At 39.0% G+C, this 26,846-nt stretch overlaps 1 protein-coding gene across 2 annotated transcripts in view; it reads right to left on the reverse strand.

Annotated features, from left to right (window-relative positions):
- PARD3B (par-3 family cell polarity regulator beta) overlaps positions 1-26,846 on the reverse strand; it is a 1,008,697-nt gene that overhangs the window by 381,093 nt on the left and 600,758 nt on the right. For both annotated transcript variants that reach the window (XM_028112243.2, XM_088021577.1), the window contains exons 12-14: positions 15,260-15,430; positions 10,644-10,776; positions 2,893-2,992 (exon numbers count right to left, since the gene is read on the reverse strand). In XM_028112243.2, the coding sequence (XP_027968044.2) occupies positions 2,893-2,992; positions 10,644-10,776; positions 15,260-15,430 (404 nt within the window). The remainder of the gene's footprint in view (positions 1-2,892; positions 2,993-10,643; positions 10,777-15,259; positions 15,431-26,846) is intronic.

Below are 26,846 nucleotides of genomic sequence, written 5' to 3' on the forward strand. Positions count from 1 at the left end.
AATTATGCTGCATAATGAATCAATAAAGGTAGCAGGAAGCATATGCCAGTGTCCTGAATGTGGTGACAAATCAGGAATGTGAAAGACATATAAGACCCAGCCATGAATGTTCAAGGAGAACTGTCAGAAATCAAAAGGAAGGAGAAGATTTTGAGAGGTATGGCAAAAAAAACAAAAAAAAACAAAAAAAAACAAAAAAAACCCCTGAGGTCTCAGGTGTCCATCCATGAATAGGCTTCAACAATTGGCTACTATGAATCAGAGTAGATACTGAAAGGAAGGGAGGGAGGGAGGGAGGGGAGGAGGGAGGGAGGGAAGAGATGAACCCAGGGGAATGGAGAGAGAAAAAAATATGAGCATGCAGGGAATAACCAAATGTTGTCTAAACTGTTACTACAATTCAGTATATTCTGTCTGTTCCTAATTTGCCTTAAACCCTCTCTGAGAGATCACAGTAGAAAATATACTTCCTTTATATTTATTTTTTTATTCAGACACACATATTCTAAACTTTTGTCCATAATTGATGACATCATAACTACAGGTAACTTCCATAAATTCCTGATGTCATCTTGGTTCAAGATAACAGGCATGAAGTCTGATCACGTTTGCGTCTCACTTCTCATGTAATAGTTGTGTTCTGTTTCAGAAGGCTGGTTACATCCCTAAAGCACCACTTTTCCTTTTTAGAGGGCTTTTAACTTTTTTTTTTTTTTTTGAAAGCCAGGGTGGCCTCCCTTGCTCAGCCCTCCTGGTTCCCTTCCAACCTTTCCTCCATCCCAAGTTCCACACATCCAAGCCGCCCCCTCCCCCGCCCCGCCACTGCTGCCAGTCACCTAGGCAACGCAGCAGCTTGCAGGATGGTGCAGGTCACGAGATCCCAGGGGGAAGTTTCAAAGCTTTACATTTGTTCCTTCCATCTCAAAAATGTCTTTGGCTCTGCCCCTTCCTCTCCAGCCATGCTGTTCCCTTCTTCATTCTGGCCAGCCCAATCTCTTCTCTTGCCAGTCCCTACCCTTGTTTACAACTTTCCCCATCCACAACTGAACTCACTCAACCTGAGACTGTCATCAGCACCTCCCGCCACAAAACCCCTGCTCCAAGAAATTTGTGGAGACACCGAAGAAGCCAAAAAGGCCATTGCTAATTCCTGATAATTCCATCTCTGCAATATCTCTGATGCCCTCTCTCACCTGAAGAGGTTTCTCATCTGAAAGCTTCTCCCCACCCTCCCCAGCACAGATCCTTAGTACCTTTCACTGCTACTGCCCTAGAAAATGTCCAAAGAGTCTCTGGCTTCCGGTGGATGTTACCCTTTCTCCATCTCCCTAATGCCTGTTGTGCACAACCAAAACCCAGGTCTTATCATGCTGTCTGCTGAAACCCTACCACAAGGTTTGACCATCTAATGAAGGAAGTCTGCATTCCTTACCTTTGCACTCTGCACTCTAGCATCTGGCCAGTCAGCCATGATACAAGTTGCACAAATCAACTTCCTTTTCCAGCTGCCATGCTGTTCCTTCTACCCTTTCCTCTCTCTGAAATTCCCCTCCTTCCTGGGCTTTTCTCATGTCCACCTCTGATTCATACTTTGAGGTTTAGTTGAAATGTCACTTTTCCCATAACATTTTCCCTGATTCCTCTATCTGGAAGCATCCTCCCCTGCGGTGGATGTCCACAGTATTTTCTCTGTACCTTCTGGTAAATATCACTTTGTCCCTTGCGTGCTCGTTGTCGTTTTACCTACTGGCCTACCATCTTCTTGAGGGTAGCGTTTATATCTGATCCATCTTTGCATTATTCCAACACTTTTGCATATATACACAGAATAAACAGTGAAGTAGAACGAATGAAATTATTTTTTAAATGCATTTTGTTATGGCCACCAAACTGCCATTTTTGATTCAGATTTGAGGCAGGCAATGGACATGAATGGACAAAATTAAATATGTCCACATCTTCTTTCAAGAAACCCCTAGAAACTGATCTAGAACATTACTGTAATTATCCACCCAGTTGGCGAAACTGGATTTGAGTCAGATAGCGGACTTCAAAGATGTAGGAATCAGAGGTAGCTAAGTACAGGTAAGCTCCCAGCTAATAGAGTGAGCTGTACTCTTTTGGTGTTTTATTTTTAGCAGATGGTAATAAAAAGCATAATAGGAATGACACCAGCGTTGCTGCAAGAAAAATGAAAAAATTTCACAGGATTATCCTGGGACACAGAATGGAATAAAATACACAGTTTTTAACAGCCATAATAAATACAGAAAATAGCAAAGGGACAAGTTAATGATTTTTAAAACTCATCAGAAGAACAAAATCTATGAATTCCACTAGTCAGATGGTGTGTATACTTAGTAAATCTCTCTCTCTCATGCTTGTGAGATTCTAAAAATTATTGATTTTTTGGTTTCTATTACAGAGTGGATATAACATTGGGCACTCTTTTCAATATTTTAGATTATATATGGTGTTGCTTTAATTTTTAGATTCCATTAACTTTCTTGGAACATTTATTTTTAAAATACCTTTAGGGTTTGCCAATTACAAATGAAAAAAGAAAAAAAACCAACTAAGCTTTATGTCCTCTCAGTTTTGTTTTATACCTTCCCATAGAACCTTTTGAGTCCTCTGGTTTTTCAACATGATAAAAGAAAGTTCAACAATTTTCTTAAATATTTTATAACATATGACAAATCTTAAATTCCAGGAAGCAAAATATGAACATTCTAAACTATTAATTTTACCTATGAGGAGTTTTCACTGAAAAGGAATTATAGATGCTATGAGATTTCCATTCTGGAAAGAAATAGAGTCAAAGTCAGGTTGCTGGGTTTTTCTAGAAACATTGTACTGGGGAACGCTGATGATCTCTCATTTTATCAGTACCTGTGGCTGTAATCTTCAGTGCCCAGTTCCAGAATGGGATGTGGTGGTGGAGAAGGCGGGACCTCAGCCTCGGCCCATCCATCACTGGGGAGCAAGAGCTCTAAAACACAAAGAACCAATGAAGCTGTGGTCAATGGGAGGCAGAGCTATTTGGTGCCTGGCTTTCTTTCAGTACATCTCACAGATGCCATCTGCACCAACACATTAACCAACCTGAAATCAATAAGTCCTCCTACAGAACTGATTCAGGATTTGTATGGGAGCTAAGGCAGCCCTGGGTGAGGAAATCTAAGCCTGCTAATAGGTTTTTACCCTATTAGCACCAACCCAAGGCAAGTCAAGGCCGTGCATCCTGAATATCATTTCCCGGCTACGGAAGGCTGACAGTTGCTCATGACGCGTGTTCTGTGGAAAATTAACAAACCATCTCTTTCATGCCTTAACAGTTTTATAAACAAGACTCTCTCATGAATATGCTGGGTTATGTGGTGATTTAGGTATTTGCCTCAGTGACAAAAAGTACTTTAAAAAAAAAAAACCCAAAACATGAGATACTTTATATCTACTCACCATTTAGAGATGGTAGAGGGGAAAAAATACCCTTTTTGCATCTGTGCCACAATGGAAATATGTGGGTTTGAGGCCTTGGAAGCAAAAGACTAGGGTCAGACCTGGTTTTCTCACCTACTTAAAATGTACACTTTTCCAATCTCTTCTACTCTGGAAGAACTAGACATGTATCCTGAATCTTACTACAACCAAGGTTTGTAGTAACAAGCAGGTTTGTTGAGATCTTATCGTGTACCAGACATTGTGCTAAGTATTATGTACATTATGTCATCTAATGCTCATCCTTATTACCAGCACTAACGGACTTATGAAAAGCATGAGAGAGTGGCCTGGGGGAGAGTCAAGTTTGTGCAGCAAGGCCGCCAGGTCCCCAGTCACGGCTCCCACTACTGTGTGAACTTGGCCCAACTATTCAACTTCTCTAAGTGTTAGTTTTTGAAATCTGTAAGGTGGGAGTGAGAATAGCTTCATTAGAGGAATATAAGAATTATATAAGATGGTGCATATTCACACAGATTTATAAATGCAAGGTGCTAATAAGCAACTAAAAGATTATTCTATACCTCCTAAACTCTACTGTGTATCTATTACAGTGAGAGATTTGGTAAAAGGTGGACCCTACTTGTGTTGACTGCTGGAACAAGAGAGAAGTGTCCCTACCCCTGTGAAATGTTGCTGGTAAAAGAACCTGCTTGATTTGCCCACATGCCAGGTGTGATGGTTACTTTTATGGTTAACTTGACTGGGCCCAAAGTACCCAGATAATTAATCATACATTATTCTGGATGTGTCTGGGAGGTTGTTTTTTGGGTGAGCTTAGCACTTAAATCAATAGAGTAAAGTAGATTGTCCCCCCATAATGTGGGTGAACCTCATCCAATCATTTGAAGGCCTGAGTAGGACCAAAATGCTGACCCTCTTCTGAGTAGGAGAGAATTCTTCCTGCCTGACTGTCTTCAAACTGAGACACTGGCTTTTTCCTGCCCTTGGACTTAAACACAAATACTGACTCTTCCTGGGTCTTGAGTCTGCTGGCTTTCAGGGCAGGACTATACCGTTGGCTCTGCTTGGTCTTTAGCTTTGCTCATTCACCTTGCAGATGTTGGGACTTGCCTGGCTCCATAATCATGCGAGCCAATTCCTTATAATAAGTCTCATTATATCAGTTATTATATGTTCTTACGTATATGTCATATATATTATTATATATTATACATTATATTCTATGTTTTATGCTGTATAATATAATGTCTATTATACATTAAATACATATAAATACAAATACATCCCCTTGGTTCCTCTGTGGAGAACCCTGTTCCACGCTCTGCTCCAGGGCTTAGTAGGATATGCAGGTAGTTCTAGCAGTGCCCTCACACCCCTGGGCAGGAGGCTGGATGCGCAAGATCTGATAGGCAGGGTGACCAGGGCACAGAAGCGTGGTGAGCGAAGGCAGTCAGCACTGTCCCCCTGCACCGCCTCCCACCCAAGTGATCTAGTGAGTTGGTAATACAGTGGCAATCAGGCAGCCAGAGACTTGCTGAGAGAAACAGAACAGAAGAATACACTGTAATCTGGAGACAAGGGACATATTGGGACGACATTTTCCACTGGCTCTAATCTCTCTACCCTCAACTTCTTAGCCCATCTTTCACACTGGTGATAAACACGGCCGTGATCACGTATCCTTGGCCTCTCAAAACATTTCAGCTGCACACAACAGCCTAGAGAATAAAGGTCTACGCCCCTGGCAGGCGACGTCAGCTCCTTATCGCACACCAGCTACCCAAGACTACTTACTGTTCCCCAACCACAAGCCTGGGCCCTCTTGCCTCAGCGTGTCTGCTTACATAACTGCAAAATCCAGTCCCATCCATCAAAGGCCCACCCTTCTCTCAAGATCCACCTCAGTATTTTTATAACAGTGGCAGAGAACACTAGTGCTCACTCGATCTGTGTCCCTCCTTTCTTCCTGCACATACAGACCCCATTTCCCAGCCTTCTTTGTCCCTAGACTTGTTCTTGCCAACAGCAGGTGAGTTGCTCTGGTCATTGACATCCCCAGTATCAGTGGTTATGAAAGGGTACATTCTCTCCACCTGTCCCATCTCCCAGCTGCAAGGAGAAGGGGATGAGGCTCTAGAAAATGGCCTAGCCACCAGTGGAAGGAACCCAGGTCCCTCCATCACTGCAGGGAGCACAGCCCCCATCCTCCAGCTACCATACCTCACTGGGCTGTGGTAAGACAAGAAAAATACTTTCACTGTCTTTATCCCCTGATATTTGGGGTTTATCTATTAATATTATGGAAAATTATTCCATTTGTAACATTTATCACATGCGGCTATTGCAATGAGCTATCGATCTATCATCTATGTATCCATACCTGTTTCTCTGACTGGACTATGGAGAAACTCCTTCTAGCCCTCTTTCTCCTCTCCCTCCTCTTCTTCAGCATCTTCGCTGGATTCTTCAAGTTTTATTACAATTGTTACCTTTAGATTTTTTTTTAGAGAGAAAGATTGCACTGGGGGGCGGGGGGCAGAGGGAGCAGGAGATAAGCAGACCCCTCGCTGAGCAGGGAGACTGACATGGGGCTCAATTCCAAGGCCCCGAGATCATGACGTGAGCTCAAATCAAGAGTTAGGTGCTTAACCAGCTGAGCCACCTGGGTGCCTATTACCTTTAATTTTTGTTTCATCCACATGAACAATCTACATATTTTTAAGTATCTGTAGGTACAGAGGCAAATACCTTCTTTGTTGACTCTATCCATGGTATATTTTTAAACATGTTCAGATGTTAAAAGGAATTTTTCTTTCTCTTGACCCAAACACCTCTATTAACCCTCTGTCAGTGTGAAAATATGGAATTCTTTTCTCCAAAAAATAATATTTCTGGATTTCATCACATGTACAAGGTTAAGTTTTGATGGTCATCCTATATATATATGCCTGTGAATGTTGACAGTGCAGCCTCAGGTAACTACTTCATTCATGACCCAATAACCCTTATTTTAATCTTTTTTTTTTAAATTGTTGTTACTTGTTTTACAGATTCTGTCCTGCTAGGGCCGGATCAGAAAAGAAGAGTGAAAGGGGCTGCAACTTGAGACAAGGGCTCAGCGGGCTACGGCCCTGGTCCAAAACAAGCCTGCCATCTGGTTTTGTACATAAAGTTTCATTGAGCACTTATGCTCACTCATTTACTACTGTCCATGGCTGCTTTTGGACTACAGCGGCAGAGCTGAAGAGCTGAGACCGAGATCCCTTGGCCTGCAAAGCCTAACCTATCTGGCCCTTTACATATAAAGTTTGATGACCCCTTGTTTTTTATTTTTTTTAATTAGAAAAAATTTTAAAGCCTATTCTTGAGGGCTATAACAGCATTGTATTCTTTTTTGAAACCCTGATGGTGTGTTCTACACAATGGAGGTATTCAATAAACAGCAGGCAAATTGAAAAGTATAATTCAATTTCTGAACACCACTCCAGAGGGAGTGTCTTACGTGCTACAGAGGGGTGGACACATGCTGTTTCCCCAGAGAAGGCACATTAGGAATAATTATACATTATGTGTCTGCCCAAAGGACCCCAGGGAACATGGATCCAATGAGACAGGACACATAACCGAAGGGGTTTGATTTGCGGTGGGGATGGAAGTCCTCCAGGAGCCCTTCCTGGATGGTGATCCTGAGCGGACTTAGGACAATGGGTGACTCACACATGGGGCTGGAGTGCAGTAGAATTGAAAGGGGAGGGGAAGCAGGAATAGAGCACAAAAGGGGGAGACGAGAGCAATGAAAAGAGAACTAATAACAAACCAGAGGCAAATGGTGCTTATTATTATTACTTACTCATTACTTGGCCACGGGTGAGATCTAGCAGCAAAATTCTTCAGAAAATACAGTGTTGGTATTTCATATTCTTTATTACCATTTAAATGCTTAATAGGATTTTATAACTAAACTGTTGGGACACAGCCCCCGTCCTGACCCCTTACCATTTGGGGCACCACACTCATTCTACTGCAGGCACTGCTAGCAATTCTCCAACACAAATGTGAATTTTCTGGTGTTACAATTTATACAAACGTTAGTTCTAAAAATGCCTTTTCCCTGTAACAGCTTGACAGGAGTATGTGTGTGTGTGTGTGTGTGTGTGTGTGTGTATATATATATTATATATATATATATATATATATAATATATATATATAAATAACCGAGGAACTGTGGGTGGTATGTACTATTATTACAAAAAATAGATGGAACCCAGCATATCAACATTGGATTTTTAAATATACAAAGGAAAGGAAAAAAGGAAGAGAAAAGAAGTGAATGTTTTGGCTGTAACAGTTCCTTTCCACACTAGACATTACATTTTGTCAACTCAATCTTGCTTTTCTGAAGGGGCTCCGTAAAAAACTTGGTCATGTTGAGTCAACACTCAGGTTTCACGAGGCTTACTGGCCTCTTGCTACCTCATGTGCAACTGAAACTCAGAAACTCTCAATGGTTCCCAATATTTTAAATGTTTTTAGTATGACAAAGAGATGATGATCATGATATTCTTCTCCAGCATCATGTTTACAAATTCTATTATATATATTCTTATCTCTAAGTCAATAGGCTTACATAAAAGTAAGACAATTTCATCTATGGGTCTCTTACGATTAAAATTTAATTAGTCTATGCCTTGATAGGCCTAATTCTTTAACTGAATATTGTATAACAGATCTACAAGGAAATAACAGCAATAGATTTTTCCTGCTTTAAAGAAAAATAATGTTCAGTGCAGTCCTTGAAAGAACTGGATTTTTTTGTCACCTTGGAAAATTGACATGGGGGGAGGAAGTATAGCAGGAACCTTGTAGGTAGCTGACCTGCACAGTTTTTCACTGGTGTAAAATGTTGTTCTACCTGGAGGTAAGTCTCAAGAGGAAGGGAACAGACAGACTCCCAGTGGTTGTCTATGGCCACATGTACCCAAAGGACCTAACTGTTCAGTGGAAATACAAACTCAAAACATTCTATTGAAGTTTCAAAGAATTATGACATTTTATTTTTAGCATGTGCTTCGACTGGACTCTAATATTTGAATTTTTTTTTCCACGTATATCCTTACATTTTAACAAGTTCTGTAGTTTCATTATTTTGGCGTTTGTTGTCCCTTCTAGAGATACTGTCCCATTTCCCTATCTCGATGTCCTCTAAAAATACTCCATGTAATTACCACTCCAGTGTCAGTATTTTATAGTTATTAAAAATGAGGGGCATCTGGCTGGTGTCGTTGGTGGAGCATGTGACTCTTGATCTCAGGGTTGTGGGTCCGAGGCCCACGCTGGGTGTAGATATTACTTAAAAAATAAAATCTTTAAAAAAAAATGAAACAAGATAGGGGATAACATGCCCACTACTACTTTGGTATAATTAGGAATAAAACCTTTAACTTGGATTGTCACTGTATCACATGTTGCTTGAGAATTAAACGCCAATCAAATTAGGTAAAGCCTAGATATTTTAATACACATGGCAATGTTCTTGATCACTATATGGGCACAGTAGAGAGAAGGCTGTTCTAGTCTGTGGAAAACTTGCTGTTCCTTCCCCAGATTCTCCTCCTACTGTGATTTAAGGTCTCAGAAAGAGATCTTGCTTTGTCAAGACAAATTTTAATTTCTTAAAGAAGATGAGAAAAGACAGGGTATTTTTTTTTATCTGATACAAAGCCAAGTGAGCTTTTAGTGACACTCTTGGTATCAGGTGAAAGGACTTCAACAGTTTCAAGAGACCAATGTAAGACAAGGTCTGTGCTGTGGTTTAAGGAGTGAACTTGAATCAGAGAGATAGGGGCTGAATCCAGGCTCTACCCAGATCAAGTATGTGGTCTCGGGTTAATTATTTACTCTCTGTTTCTTCATCTGTAAAATGAGGATAATAGTATTACCCACTTCCAGTGTGCATGTAAATTGCTTAACACAGACTCTAACAGACAGTAAACACTTAATAAATAAATGGCCACAGCTGTTGCTGCTACTCTCACTAAAATGGATGAAATCAGAGGAAAAAAACAGCGTCCCATTCTGATGAAACAATTTAATTCTAGAGGAATCTGAGAGGTACAAGCCTGTTCTGATGGAGTTCTCAGAGTTTAGAACTTGTTCCCATGTAGTTAAATTTTGGTAACATCTTAAATGTAAATAAGGGACCGATTACATAAATAGTACCTGCGTTCAACAGATTACTATGCAACCACTGAATGTGATGCTGAAAAGTATTCAATGACATAGTGAGATGATCCTAATGTGTTATTAATTAAAAGAGCAATTTCCTAAACATTATATATAGTATATTTCATTTTCATTTCATTTTACATATGCATGTTTGCATGAACAAAAGACTTGAACTACAGACGTAAAAATGTTATCGATTAGTATCTTTGATAGAAGTATGAGTAATATTAAATTTTCTTTTTATTGCTTTCCCCTAATTTTTCTGTAATGAATATGCATTGCCTTTGCAATACAAAAAACTTAAAGTTGTTTTTAAAAAAAGACATGCAGGGAAATTAAAAAAAACTTTTTTTCTTGGTGATCTAAAGTATAATTTTTTAAAAACAAAGGAAAATCCAAATGTTTTATATCTAGAGCTCTACTAGTACAGGATAATAAGGGAAAGACAATGTAGTAAGGGAATAATAAGAGCATTCCAACTGTTACACAATGGTCTCGGTTCATGGTATTTACCACACTCTTCCTAGAATCTGTGAATCATGTTATGACCATCTTATGGTTTAATACTAGTCCATACATTTTTTTTAAGTTTAATAGTTATTTACATTTGGTAACTTCCAATAATTAAAAGATTGTTAAAAAAATAACAGTTTGCCATTTTGTTTCTCCATTCTGCCATTTTGTTTTTGTTTGGCTTGTTTCACACATCATCCTCCGTGTTTGGGGCAGCAAGCATAGAAACTGTCATTTAAACTGGAGGCGATGCCAGGAATCTGCTTCACAACTTCTGAGTCAGCTCTCCCACCCATCATCTCTCCGTGTTCATGACTCAGAGTAACAAAGCCTGCACTTAGTGTAATTAACTTCCCTTAGTCCTTTTTTTTTTTTTTTTAAGATAGTCTTGTGTTTTCTCATGCCATTTGCAGTAGATGGAAATGGACAGACTCTTACCTTTCTGTTTGTCTTGTGAACTGTAAGTGCCAAATGGATGCAATGAACTATTATCATTTCTCCTGGAGGTGGTTATAGTGTTTTGACAATTCTCAAAGCATGGCTTAGAAAATGCCCCACACTCTGCAGGCTCCTAAGGGATAAAAATAAAAATTACATTTGCTTTTTTAATATGTTCGAACTTGGTCAATGACAGCAAAGTAGGAGAATGATCAATTTAGGAATGATCTTCCAAAAGTCTACTGCATATACACTCTCAACTGGAAAATCAAAATGGCCTTATCAGTGAAAACATCTTTGAATACGAAATACAAAAAATACTGACAATGTGGTGCTAAGGATTGGGAGTACTCATAGCCAACACCAAAGAGGATTAACTTTATTACTCTTTCCCCCCACTTACAAATGGCTTCTTTCAAATTTTCTTCCATCTGGGAGTACAGCTTGTGGCAGTGTCAACACAAGAATAACGGTCCATGCCAAGGGTATTTGTCTGCCAACCAGCTGGTTCCTCTCTCTCTCTCCCTCAGCGACTAAGTGCATATGCTCTAGGACAAGTCAGAACCTAAGCAGGTTTGCCACTCAAATACCATGAGTGTGTCCCGCTGCAGACACTGGGTCTGTTGCCCAGAAGCTAAAACAAACTCTGTGACAATACCAGACAGTGGTCCTCCTGAGTTTTTGCCCACTTTTTGGTATTTTCCCCTCCTATTTGGATGTTGACAGCCTGCAGACAAATTCATAGTGTCCTCAAGATGGCTGTATCCAGAGTAACAGGCCCACAAAGCATGTTGCACGGGTGTGAAGAGGTAGCGGCGGGGGGCCAGTTTCAGAGGGCTCCAGCTGTTTGTTCAAGAGGACTGAGGCACACAGAACTGGGGGCTGCTCTTGCTTAGACTGTGTGTCTTTCTAACAGATTTCAAGGAAGTCATGTGGACGCCATCTCACCGTTGTGCCTTTGACCATTTGTTTTTGTTTGTTTTTTTTAAGATTTACTTATTTGTTTGTTTGACAGAGAGAGAGAGAGAGAGAGAGCACAAGCAGGGGGAGTGGTGGGCAGAGGCAGAGGGAGAAGCAGGCTCCCCGCTGAGCAGGGAGTCCCATGTGGGACTCGATCCCAGGACCCTGAGATCATGACCTGAGCCGAAGGCAGCCACACAACCGACTGAGCCACCCAGGTGTCCCCCCTTGACCATTTGTGAGAGGAACAGGCCACATACAGAACACAGATCTGATCCCCAAAGCTCTTTACTTCGGAGCAAAGCATTTGGCCCAAACAATTTTATTATACTTTCCTCTCAGTTCCACAAGCTTGATATCCTGCTAAACAAAATATTTAAAACATTCAATTTATGCATTCTAAATAATTAAAATATTTTCAGCTGCTGAAGTTCTGTTAGCTTCTTGTTGAGGCTTATAACACTTTTCCCACACCCAGTGTTACCCTCTGCCTCTGTACTGCTAGTCAAACCAGACTCAGCAAACTACTCCTAAATTAAAGCTGGAGCCCTGGCAGGCAGGAGAGGTAGGACTGACTGCACCTAGCCTTGTGCTTTAACAACAACGACAAGAACCAAAAAAAAAAAAAAAAAAAAAAAAAAATTCCGCTTTCCCAGCTCTTTGATAAATGACACAATCGATATCCCAGCAACTGATCAGTAACCAGCCTAATTAAAGTATTCAGCCTGTAAAATAGGGCTGTTGTGGAGCCCTCCATTAGTGTCCCAGCCAATAAAAAACATAATGGGTTTTTAAACATATTCTGCTTCTACCAAGAGGAGCTTGTAGCGGGGAGGGAAATGTTTTGGGGAAGGGGAAAAAAACAGGTCATAACCCATTTTTTAATACTAAGTCTCTGGGCTCAAATAGAATTACAGTTGAACCTCAAGCTCATCCTTTGAAAAACATGGTTCTGTTTAAAATGATTCTGATTCCATCAAGGACTCATTACATATTCTTCACGAGGTCCTCATCAAAACTGTTTATGTATCTTGAACATCTGGGTAATGTGGGAAAATACTCCAACAACTATATATTTTGACTTTTCTTAAGTAGCTTCTTCAATTTTTTTTATATCAATATAATGTTCAAGTAACCATTTTGGTATTCTTGCCAAATCTAACTAATTGATTTGCCTGAATGTATGAGCAGTGCTGAGACCTTTTTCTCGGTGATGCTGCTTTTTTATTGTACCTGAGAGTGATTGCTGCACCGCAGAAGACACCAAAAGCATGAGTGCACAATATATGATTTGACACAGTAAAACACAGAACCGGGGGATCATATAGCTCCAGACGTTTTGTTTTTGTTTTTGTTTTTCCCAATTTAATAAAGATTAGTTGTACATTAGAGGCTGCTGTCTTCATAAGACAAAAACGCTCTTTAATCTTCGTGGGTACCACAGAGATTCCCGATAGCTGAGAGCGTCAAGTGCCTGCTCATTCCCCATGGAAAGCATGTAAATATTAGGGAAACTAAAAAGGGACCTTGTTTAAATGTCCTCATCAAAATTGCTTTTTGTCCCATTTCTTAATTCCCAATTAATTTCCTAGTGAACTATATTAACAAAACACTTCTGAGGATGGGCAACAAACCGAAAGTTTAGTACTTTCTTCTGATGGAATAATTGTCAACCCATCTCAGAGTTGGAGAGTGGAAATATGTGCAATGAAGAAGAATGTAAATGATAAAACGTCTCAACTAGATGAGCCCAAATACAGAATGTTTACCCACCAGGCACGCGCCTGTTTTAGAGAAAGACATGAAATTAGGAAAGGGGAGGGGTAGCAAACATAAAATGCCTAACAACCATGTTCATTTTTTCTTTCTTTTCTTTTTTCCTTAACTTTTGCTATTTGCACAGGTGTGGTACTCTACAGCAGTGCCTTCCAGACTTTTCTCTTAGTTGAAATATCTTTGTTCCAAGAAATCTGAAGGGAGACATAATAAACAGATGCGCAGAGGGGTGGCTTAGGGGCCCACGGGCCATCCTTCACACCTACCCCAGCCAACTGGGTACCATGAATCCCAAGGCTCTAGAGTAAGAATCAAATTAAACCAGAAAGGAGCCAATTCCATCGTGGATGGAAGCAATAGATAAGGGTTTTATAACTATGTACATAAGTAAAATCCATTAAATATTCATGGAAGCCTCTCTGTCACTTAAGCAGACACAAATGTTGAAAACGAGTTGGCTCATTATATATAGTCTCCAGTAATTGGCCAATTTACATTTATTTAACATTTACAAGGTTATGTACAGAAGAGTAAAAAGGTACAGTTACCCTCTTCCAACAGCTGATAATACAACGAAGTGAGATATAGTTTATAAGTTTACTACTTCAGCTGACCCTCTCAGATAAAGTAGGTCTCAGATGCATCTTTTATTCATTCATTTGACAGTATTTATTAAGTGTCTACTGTGTGCTGGGAAATGAGGATACATTAAGGGATAAAACAGACTATAGTATCTGTCATCTGCAAGTACTGAGCACTCAGCTATGTCTTCCCATAGCCAGAAAATGGACAATCTGGGAGTTTTACTCAGGTAATCCAAAACTTTAGAACCTAAGCTTTTAACTACTATGAGTTTCAACTACCTTCTACTATTGTTTAATTTGAAAAATCCTCTCTTTTTTTAAGTTGAACATATTATTAAAACTAATATTTTATGTTAGTGTGTTATTAACAGTATTCTATGTTAACTGCCTTTTACTGTATTACACAAACATTACTTGTCCTCAGAGAATATTTGTGTAATGTGCTCATGTTTTTCTTAACTCTTAACTATGATCAACTGTTTTCTTATCTTTTCTTAAAATATTTTTAGGAGCATTTAATAATGATTTTTCATATATAAGAGAAAATAATGTTTTCGGAATATTTTATATTTATTATAAATATGTTAATATACTTGTATAATAATATAATTGTGTAATATAAATATAGTATAGTTGTATGTAAGTGAAATGTTTAGGGATATCAGCATTCAAGAATATTTTATGCTTACACCTCATGGGTAGGCAGAAATATTTCTTACGTTAAAAAAAAATCCCTAAAAAATCATGATAAAATACTGTAAAAATACTTATTTAATTAAAAAACATTTATTTAATAACATGAAGCAAGCAGCTTGCTTAACAGACCAAATTTTAAATTAGTTAACTTCCAGGTCTGTATTAGCTATGTGCACATTTTGGGGGAAAATGTACTGCATTATAACAATCTTCACATTAAGCACTGTATGCATCTGATTAAAAACTTTCTAAAGTATGGACACTATACGCACCTCAATCAAAAAGTATATAAAGATGCTACATAGTTTAATAGTTTATTATATGAATGAAGTCCAAAGCTCTAGAAATTTCTGAGGGGAAAAAACTGGAAAATATGGACCTGTTATATTTGAAAAATTACTTACTTTATATGCACATTCTTAACACCTTCTAGTTATACCTATAATATACAACCATATGTTTGCCGCATAAATCCATCAGAGCCCTTCTGGGGCATATTTTTCCAAAATTTCAGAATCAGTATGATACTAAGTGACAGAAATCTGCATATTCTAGGTGGCCATTTGGCAATTTGCTGAGGGAACTAAAGATATGCATCACCTCCAGTGGTCTCTCTGGTCTCCGCAGAATTACCAACTGGATCATCCCTCGAATATTTCCTTCCATGGACATTGATCGCCTCAGTGTCTCCATAGCTTCATGGTTGGACTTTCCCAAGAGAGATTCCCCATTAACGGCAATCAGCTGGTCATTCATCCGCAGACGACCATCCTAGGGCAGAGGGAAGAAAAACAGTATTAAATAGAGAAAAGTATGGTGATGATGGATGGCTATTTTGGAAAAAGTTCAAGTTTAAAAAGAAAAAAAAAAAAATCCAGCCATTAGGAATGATTTATTTTCTATGGCAGAACAAGGTTCTGGAGCTTATCAAATAGTCACAAATACTAACAATAATGAACTGTGTGAAAGTATGTTTTTGAAATCTCAGAGTCCCAAGCTGCAATAATTTAGACATTTGTATAATATCTCTTACCTAAATCTTTGGCAAGCATGCTAACCTAGCCCGATTCTGTCATTTTCTCTGGCAGGGACCATACTGGCTCATGGAAAGGGGGTTTGGAAACAAAAGGAAGTGGTCACATCACTTGAAACAAGGGCTTGCATTTGCGGGCACAGGGAGACATTATGCTTAAATGTTGCATGTTTGACAGTGGTAATGTGTCTCCTAGATCCTACCGCTAGGTCTGTTGAACTGTACTGGAAAAAAAAAAAACAAAATAAAAACCACTTCATGTAATTTTCTCTAATACAACCAAAAAGTTGCTAGTCTGCTAGTCTGCAAAAGAACACAGAGGTGTGCAGTGAGGGACCAATTTGCTATGACGTCTTCTGGCAGAAAAAGTGTGACAAAAGAGACTGTCAAGCATTTTTTGCAAGGAGGCTCTGACCGATGAGTACTTTTACCCAGAATCTTCAGAAGCCACATACTACAAAGTGCACAGAAGCTCAACATGTGGATCGGCAGCCTGGACTCCAGTCTGAATCACTTCTAGACACTAGTCATCTTCAGCCAGAAGTATCACACAAGCTAGAGACTGGGGTGCCATCTCTGCCAACAAAAGAACTTGGGGGGGACCACAGTGCCTCTCCCCCATAGGCAGCCTCGAGGGAAAAATCTTCAAAATACCGACAGTCAGATTAGGGACATGCCTCAGACCTGTTTTCACACTAGGGTAGAAAGTTCTCACTACGAGGTACAGGTGCAGTTTTAGGAATGTTATGATGTAGGGGCGCCAGGGGGGCTCAGTGGTTAAGCGTCTGCCTTAGGCTCGGGTCATGATCCCAGAGCTGGAATCGAGCCCTGCATCAGGCTCCCTGCTCCTCGGGGAGCCTGCTTCTTTCTCCCTCTCTCTCTGCCCCTGCCTCTGCTCGTGCTCTCTCTCTCTCTCAAATACATAAATAAAATCTTTTTTTTTTAAAAAAAGGAATGTTATGATGCCACTGCAGCTAATAAACTTAACCAAAATACCAGGAGGTTTGTATGACAAGTTACCTTCCTAGAGAATTCCTCCATAAATTATCTCTAGTGATTCTCACAGAACTCAAGAACTAGAACGATGCTTTTATTCACATTACAGATAAGGAAACTGAGGCAGGGAAGGGCTGCAACTTGCCCAGGTCACAAAAGCAAACCAGAGACACAATGACCCCAGTTCTGATATCATGCACTTTGGCTCTTCAGTCTCCCTACTAGAATTCTCTTTATTATTTGGTCTCTAGACTACAGTCGTACAACTCTAAAATAGGAAAGGAAAATATTGGAGAGTTTTTACAGGAGTAAGTAACTGGGATCCATGTTCAAGTTAAGAGAATAAAATACAAAAGATTAAAACTTCCCTAAGAAATGAGAAAACCAGGCATACAATGAACAATAGGACCAACTGTGCAGCTTTGGGAGAGAAATCCTGCAGACAAGTTGATAAACTTTGACAAATTCGGTAGCAGATGGTCAGAGGAAGTTCTTCCCCTGACAGCAGGGGAAAGGCTGAGTGGTGAAAGCTGCTCTAGAGAGCTAATGCTGTGATGGAGATGCACTGCACGTGCCACCTGCTGGTGAGGGCGCTGGGCGCGCGGGCTCGCAGAGGCTGCCCAAAGGACCATATGCTCCTGAATGAAGAAAGTGGGATGTCAAGGCGACGAGATCGATCCAGAAGGGCATTCGATCAGAGCAGGAAAATGTCTGAGTGGACTGCCTCCACAGAGCATGATGTCTCCTCCCTTCCTCTTGTTTTCCCACTCCACTTAACCTTTACCCTAATTTGGAGCAAATCTGGAAATGAGATTTACAGGAAAGGCCAAACAAGAAAGAAATCTCTCCATTTCTATGATCTAATTTTGAGTGGGGCACAGAAAGACTGAGGTTAAGGTTACACAAAACAGGGTAAAACAAAAACAACCTTAATGGCTGAGTCATGTGAAGTGAGACACAACTCGAGAAATCATTCTGGTTTATTTTGGCCTTTAGTGGAAGGAGGGCTCATGGGTTGAGTCTTGAGAAGGAGGCTGGGAGGGTCACTAAAAATCGGATGTAAGATTTTTAAAGAGGAGGAGGAAGCAGAAGACTTGGATCAAGATCCTCGCCCTGTTAACAGGAAATGAGGTCTAGCATTGGATTTGCAGAGGTTTAGTCTTGGCAGAACACCTCTTCCTCTATGATATGAAGAAAGATAAAGATTGAAACTTTATGGGTATCTCTAGGACGGAGGAAATAAAATCTGAGTGAGATTCCACCTGGTAACCTCATGTGAACCTTCTCTGTGAAGTATGGTGCAAGGTCTATGTGAAGAGGTAAATAAGAGATAAGGAGATATAAGGACTTTTTTTTTGATAAAATAATGTCTTACCAACAGGTACTAAGCACAAACTTTCATTTTTAGCTACATTCCAAGTCTCAAGCACACAGACCACTACATTGAAGTAGAACATGTTTGCTGTATCCAAGTCCCAAACAAAAAGGCAGGTCAGGTCACCCTGGGGCAGCTGGTATTTTTTTTTTTTTGGAAGAAATACACATTTATCACAAGCATCACTGGAGAGCTGTGGGCATGATGGAAATCCACACACTCTCATTTTCAGGCTTGGCTGGTCTGTTGCTCTTGGTGTGTGCTTTCTCTGTATAAGATAAATGATGGGTAATTTCATTAATGGTGATGCCAGTAAGTGCCATGTTGTCCTGACATTTAGAATATAATCACAGAACTTAGAGCTTGATAGGTCCTTTGAGATCATCTTGTCCAACCTCTTCTGTACATTTAAATAATGTGATGCTCAAAGAGGATGCAAGGCCATTTATTGAACTCATCTTAAGATAAGGCACTTCCCCATGGGCTGGGACTTGCTCAGCTCGTTAGGGTCAGAGCTAGATCAGAAGAGCCCAAGTCCTGGCTTCTTAGCATTCTCCATTCCTAACCATTCTCTCTGCTACATAGATGACGGTGACTAGTTCCTAAAGAAGTAACGCTTCAAGAAAAAAATATTCAAAACCGGCGAGGACAATATGTCACCAGATGTCTCCTGGAAGAGAGCCTGATACAAAATCCAGAGTCAGATGGCAGAAGATATGGTGACCGGTGCCTGTGCTGGGGGATGGCAGGACAACTGTCTTCTGCAGAAGCAGGAGACAATTTGTTCACCTCTCTGGCCATAAGGAGATAAATGCATACCCATGTCTGGGCTTGATCAAAAATGAAAGCGATTCAATGGGAAGTTCATTAAATATCTCCAACTCAGACTCATTAACTATCCTTCACAATTGTATATGCCCATTGTGTATACTTTGGGATAATTTTGACCAAGAAAAGCACTTTTTTATGGTTGTATCTTTTTCTTTTAATACTATGTTTAAGTGCATACTTAGACATGAGAATGCTAACTCTCATCAACTGATTTTATAGAAGAGATTTCAACTATCTGGGGATATAACTCAGTAATTTTAGAATATTTATTTCATTGTAATTTGGGTCATGCTTGTGTCTGTTAAAGAAAAAAAATCCTGTTCTGCTACAGACTGAATGCTTGTGTCCCTCCTCCCTCATCCCTCTTCCAAATACATATGTTTCGAATATGTGAGGTTATTAGGAGGGAACCGTCATAAATGGGATTAGTGCCCATCTAAAACAGGCCTGAGAGAGATTCCTCACCCCCTCTGCCATGTGAAGGTGCAGCAAGCACATGGCTATCTATTAATCTGAAATGGGCCCTCACCAGACACTGAATCTGCTGGTGCCTTGATGTTAGACTTCGGCCTCCACAACTAGGAAAAATAAACTTGTTTTCTATAAACCACCCCATCTATGGCAGTCTGCTAAAGCAGCCCAAACAGACTAAGACACTTTCCTTCCTATTTTATTGCCATCAGACCCCTAACTAACAAGACTCCTCACCTCTGGCAACTATACTCTTCATCTCTGGTCAACCCCATAACCAACTCTATCCATCCTCAAGCAGGAGGGAGTAAAGGAAGTTCCCCAAAGAGGAAGGAGAACAGAGTAAAGATAAAAAGTAACTTCCTTAGGACACCTGAGGACAAATAAAAACTGGTACAAGATTTAGGTCTTCTCCATGTCCTGGGATTGCTTCAAATCTCATCAGCCCTAACCCAGTTCTAATGCAATAGGATGAATGGCCCAGGAGACAAGATGTTTGAGTATTACCGTCTCCCTTTTACTGAGCACCTAACATAGGCCAGTCTTTATGCAAATGTTTCGTATATGCTCTCTCATTTCTTTCTCATGACAGTCCTGTGAGAGATTTACTACTCTCCACTATTTAAGAGATGTAGAAATGGAGATTCAAAGAGATAAAGTGATTTGTCAGAGGTTATTGGCATGGCTAGGTGTCCCTGTCTCTGAGTCAGACATGTACCTGTTATGCTAAGATCAGAGTTCTAGAGATGATTAAAGACACTCCAATTATTAATGACAATAATTATTTAATGAGTTTCTTCTCTGGGTAGTCATTGTGCTAAGCCCATTATGTGCACTAGACGATTTAATCTTTACAACAATCCTATACATTGGGGACTGTTGCCCTCATTTTATAAAAAAGAAACCAAGAATTAGGTCAGTTAAATGCATTGTTACAAGTCAATTCTAAAGCAGATTTGAACTAGGACTGGGTCACTCTGAAGGCCATGTTTCCAACTATTTTGCTAGTGATTCTTGACTTTTATGGACTCTTAGATTCCTTTGAGAATCTAATAAAGGCTACAGATTCTCACCTCTTAAAAATATTGACACCACAGCTTCTCCACAGCTGCACATTTAGACCAGATAATTCTTTGTAATGGGGGCAGTCATATATTTTTGTAGGATAGTCCATATGCCCACCGAAGTATATCCACAATTTCCAGGGCATCTAGTGACCTTATATTTCAGCACCTGTTGTAGTCAATGGTGCCCGGGTACCACCTCTACCATGATTACTGGTGACGTTGTATGGCTTAATCCACCTCTTTGGGCTAATTTTTTTGTAAGGTCCCTTTACCTCTGAAGTTCCAATGAACACAGAAGGGAGAGTAAGGAAGCCTAAGCAAAGAACTAGCCTCTGCAAAACATGAAACAAGCATGAGAGAGTGGGCTGGCTTTTCTTGGGAGTAGCTGGCTGGAACCCAAGGCCAGTCCGCATTAGGCCAGGGTGTTGAGAGGATTAATCATGACCAGATGCCGGCTCCTGCCTCTGCATATTTCTAATGGGGCCCTCAGTAAAGCCTCTTGGGATATTATCAACACCCAGAGCCCAAATCCCAAAGCCTGACTTCAGACTGCCAAGCAGGATTTCCCTAGAGTGGGCTGGGACTCCAGGCAAGATGACACCTGATTGAAGGAAAGGATTGTCCTGAACAAATCCTTCACAAGGCCCTAAAATCATTCCCATGACAACATCTGCCTACCATATTTTTGCAAAAAAAAAAAAAACACACAAAAAACCAACCTACAGGAGAACTTTGCATTCCAGATTGAAATCATTTGACTTCATTTAAAAACAATAGCAATGAAAGGAAAAGAATAAATCAAGATTTTCAAGTACAGTTTTTAAAACAAAGAAGGGGAATAAAGAAAGCTGGTAAGACTAGAAGCATATAAGTTCTTGTCTTGAAGAGTATCTACCTACATTAATCAACGTTTTACATCAATCTGTCCTAACACAATTTCAACCACTATGAACAGAGCCAATTCTTCCCAAGTAAGAGCTCTATTTTCCAGGGACAAGACATTGTATTCTGGGGTAGACACCATGGTGACATGGCCTGTATTTCTCCTTCTGTCCAAAATATCCTTTGCATTCCTACTCACCCACTGAATATCTCTCTTTCAAAACAAGGCTCAGCAACTGCCTTCCAATCATAGATTTCTCCATAGATAGAATTAATTGCTCCATCATCTCAACACCTATGAAACTTTAATAATACTCATCTACCATACTTCTATCATATGAGAGTTGTTTATATTTTTAACTTATTATGCCACCAGCTTCCTAGGTTATGGAATGAGTTGTTTCAAGTTCCTGATCTCCAGTCTATACTACATATTGCAGAACTCACTAGAGATGCTCAATAAGTGCATGCTAAGTCGAGTCACTTGAAAAACCTTTCATTCTGGTGCTCTGGACCTGGTGTAAGTTTCATCTACAATGAACGAATGGTTTATGTAACAAACTGTAACTGTGAGAGATTAACGAACCCAGGCTGGCCTGAATATGCCATCACATGTTCATAGAACCTTTAGACTTCTAGAAGTGAAGCTTGATTACTTCCTGTGTACTGGCCCAATAGTCACTTCCTCAATGACTGTAAAATTTAAATTTACTCATTTAATTCAGTATTGTTTTAAAAGCTTCACTCCATTATTATGTAGCAAACTGGTGAAGTCTCAGGATTATGCCATTTACTTGGTATTTGTGGTATTTGAAACTGTTTTTGCCAAAGATAACAGAAAAATATTATTTAGAACGTCAGAATATATATATAATCAAAACCGTTCCAATACCTTCAGAATGTTTTATAATTCTTTCATTTTAAGCTCCCTCTGGAAAAATGCAGGGCATAAATATATCCCAACTTATAGACTCTACTATACTCATTACCGATTCTTATAATTTCCTCAGCAAAAAAAGTTTGAGAAGCACTGACTTAAAGGGTTATCACAAATATTCCCTGGACTACTATGCAGTAATAGCATTTTGTGCTTATCTGACACTTCTGCTTCCTGTCATTTCAGCTTCCTCGCCATATATTCTTATCTCCTTCCTGATTTTCTGTTTTTGGTTTACTTTGGCCTAGGAAACTGGATAATAAAAAGCTTATTAAGGCATATGTGTTTTATATGAGTTAAGAAGATTCTGCCATGAGTGCCTAACCAGGCTAGAATCTGAGGCCTTTTCAATTTACTGAACATCATCTATTTAATTAACAAAAAAAAGAACTATACTCTTGTTTGTGCTAAAATTGCTTAAATTCTTGTCACTGGAAGAATGGGTCCAAAGCAAAGTGCCAAGGACAAAATTTGGATCATGTTATGAATATAGTTATATATATGAATATATAAATACATATAATAAATATTAAAAATATATAGTAAATATATAAAAATACATATAAATTCTCTCTCTCTCTCTCTCTCTATATATATATATAGAATATATATCTATTCTATAAATACCCATAATGAAGGTGACTATAGCTTTACAGGTGAAAGGTACATCTTCAGAGTCAAAGTATCATCATCATGGTATATCAACTTTCACAGATTATAATTTCCTTTTTGATTAGGACTACCAATTCTTACAATTTCTTTCAGCCCATGGAGATAATCATGGAGTCCAAAATACACTTCAAAATGATGTAGGTTTCCAAAATTTTATCTGGCATGGTATGGATTTCTTATTTGATTTCCATGCATAAAATAAAAATGTGTAAGTGATAAAGATCAGCAAGAAAAGCAATGATTAATGCTGATATTGTGAGATTTTAAAAATAATGTTATAGTACCTCTTTATAAAATAGTTGCTACTGGAGAGAACCCATTAAATGATGAGCCTGACTATCTGAATTAACATATGCCAACATTTTTGGTTTTTTTAATGAAAGGAAATTGGGTTAAATAATTAGCATAACAATAGATAATATTTTTCTCGTGTTTAAGTTAATAATTTCATTTTTAAGGTAAAATTCTTATTGGATATACAGTGATTATGAATTTTTCCAGGCAAGTTTCCTGCTTTTAGGTATTCATAAAATGTATCACATTTTTGTGGTCAGGATGAAATGTCAGAGTTTGGCTTCCCACAGTTGAGGATCTGCAATGGAGCTATTGACATCCTTGAGTGTAGGGTCCGTTGGTCAGAGGTAAAAACCTGGAAGATGTGACTGCTGGTAACAATTGTTATGGTTTTCCACCAACAGAAAACATTTATCAATTTTAAGAAGAATGGGTAGTTGAAGAAATCATGTAACATTTAGTGTTCCTTAAGAGCTGTCCCTTGTAACTTCCTTTGAATTCATTAATTATAGATCCACCACATGATTTATAGATACCAGTAGAGATGGAGTTGGAAATGACTCACGCTGGGAACTCCTACCGGACTCCTGTTGAGTAGCTTGACTGCCGCTAACTGTTCCAGGTTATGAAGAGACATGAAGATTCAGGATCAAGCACTATATTCCCAGAAATTCTAGAACTGTATACATTCACTCTACAAATTCACATTTTAGTCATTTCAAAATAGGGAGATTGCTTGTATTAGATCATTTTTTTTTCTTTTACCTCATCCTAAATAGGGTAGATTATGAAATTCTGCCTCTCTTTCTCAGAGGGAGTATTCCAAATTTCCTAAGCACACCAGAATCAAATTACTTAAATTATGTCTATTTCATATTCTGAGTGCATGCATTTGCAATTAGCTATGTCAGGCATTTTTCTTTCATTTAATTTCATCATCATCAAGTAGTATTTATTAAGCACAAACCTGGCTAATTAATTTTCTAGAGAATAACACGTATTCTTAAATCCATTCTATTTAAGAGATCTTAAATAATCTGACACATGATATTTTTTCCCTTAGCAAAAATTACCTTTAAATTTTAATTTTTACCTTATTATTTCAAGTTTCAGTAGGACATATTCTACTCCCAAAGTCTGTATATTCAAATAAAAAATGTCATTCAGAATTAATATAACAGATTCCATAAGATTTTTATTCTTACTACAGCGTACTAATATTCTATCTCAATTTTTTAAAAATATCACTGTTCTAGTTATATTTTTTTCTAAAAGTGATTCATTTTTAAGGTAGAAACTAAGAAATAGGCAGCTTAAGTTATTATACTCATTAGATGTAAAAATGCATTTCTTCTTAAAAATTCAGTTACTATAGTTCATGAAAAGCAAAGCAAAAGAAAGCCACTGATCTCAGAATTCAAACTGTTTAGCCACTGAGGATGAGAATATTGAAGGTCTTCAAACCTATCATCAAGACGTTGTGTATGCTTTAGTGGAGGAAAGGAAAAACTAATTTTTATGTGGATTTGGGGAAAGGAGAGTATTCTTCTCAAGGTACTTTTTTTCTAACTGCAACAGAGACAATATTCCTTTTCATTTAACAATAACCACACTACCACATTCACTTTAAATTCCAATCACAGAACTGGAATTTTAGAAAAGCATCCTCAAGAACCTCATAATGCCACTTGGGTCTTAGTTCGTAAGACATTAAACCCGTAGACTTCTATCTAGTATTTTTGGGTTCTGGTAGCAATTACCCTGTACTTCAGCGGCCAATGCCCAGTAAGAATGACAGAAACTAAAACGGAACTACAAACATGCAATGCCTGTTACTGTTTAAGCAAATTGGCATCAATCCTCAGTCATATTTGGCTACTGAGGTCAATGGTCACTTTCTACTTTGAAAAGCAGAGCTCAAAGTGATGCTTCAGAAGGTCCACCAAGAACTCCGTGGGCTGAAGAGGTCTGAAATGGCAGATGTTGTGTCCTGACACAAGTGGGGAAGAGTTTCTGGGATTTACTTCTTGATACGCAGAGTGGAAATTAAATATTAATGAGATTATGCATTTGGATAACTCTGAACAGAGTACAAATATTGTTCAGTTTGCCCCTCGAGCGAGAGGAATTCACTTCCAAGAGGGAATTTTAGAAGAGCCAGGTGCTTTCATTTTCAAACAGAGATTTACATCTCCATTAGAAATAACTCAAATAAGAGAGGAAATGATAGAAAGCAGTAGCCCAAGAGGTAAATAAAAACAATACAAATAAATAAAAAGAAAGAAAAAAGAGGCCCTCAATTATAGTCACAGTCACACAGTGGTTCAGGGGTTTTGCGTCTGGCAAGAAGTAGCCTATCTTTGTTTATACCAACGGAAGCCCCCAGGAGAATAGAGCACACAGAATCCACAGGAAGAATTTGGTCATACTTTTCAAAGTAGTTTAGTCTTCAAAAATCCACCTTCCCTAAAGGGAAAAACACCTTGAGAACCAATTAGTGGTACAAAGGGCCAGGAGAAAAACACTGCGCTCTGGCAGAAAGATTATTTTGTTGATTTCAGGTAAAAACCTAGGGCCAGATGCTAAAGTGGATGCTCCCCATGCCTATCCCCCGTTTGCCCCAGGGACACTGCAGTCTGTTACACTTGTATCTTCTCAAACAGGGACAGGAACAAAGTCTCAAAACAATTTTTGTAAGACATAATCCTGAATCACAGAACAGGTGGCAATTTTCTGGAGAGTAACAGTGGATTATTTCAACAGCCGCAGAAGAATAAAAAGATACTTCCTCTCTCTCTTTTTCTGGTTAATCAGATTTCTTGTGAGCAAAGCTTAGTCCTCTATCCTTTACTCTGCAAAAAGTAAACAAGACAAATGGATACTAAACATTCACAATAAGGCTAAATTCATGATTGATGCCTCTTACTGTTTAAGATCAGCTATAAAAATGCTGTCCAGTGGTTTTTAGTGGTGTGATTGTCTGACTCAGCAGACCAGTGTCAGGAAAGAAATTTACATAAATGGAAAGTGAAATCTTTCTTCAAGAAACAAGACTGTTAGAAACTGCTTAGGTAAGGAGATGCTCACTTACACAAACATGGATATACATATTAAACCTGCTCTCCAATATCTGCTTGAGCTTAAGTTATTGCCCATAAAGAAGCTAAGATGTTTGCTTTTAATTTCCAAAAAATCATTTCAGTTCCAATTTTACTTGGAATAAATTCTGCAAACAGAACTGTTACTAGGTATAAGAAGAATAATATCAATCTGGTATCCACAAGCATGACCAAGACTCATCCTTAAACACAGCACATGTTTAGATGGCTTGGCTAAGGGTGACAAGCATGATACCAGACAACTCCAAGGTAACAGCTCCTGATCTCTAGGAATATGAATGGATGAGATGAAGGAGGTTTCACTGCAGTGCAGTAGAGTGCAGGATCTGAAGTCAGAATGCCTGGGTTCAAATCTTAGTTCAAGCAATTCTTGGCTCTGTGACCATGGGAGAGGCACTAAGCTCTGTAATCTGCAATTTCCCTATGATGGAACGGCATGGTAATCATCCACTGTAAAAATGAAGAATAAAAGTAGAGAATCCACCTAAAGTACTTACCACTGCATCCAGC

The sequence above is a fragment of the Eumetopias jubatus genome, unplaced genomic scaffold (assembly GCF_037043125.1).
Source record: "Eumetopias jubatus isolate StellerSeaLion01/CBP00866 unplaced genomic scaffold, mEumJub1_p1.0 scaffold_3, whole genome shotgun sequence".
In the NCBI taxonomy this organism is placed as follows: Eukaryota; Metazoa; Chordata; class Mammalia; order Carnivora; family Otariidae; genus Eumetopias; species Eumetopias jubatus.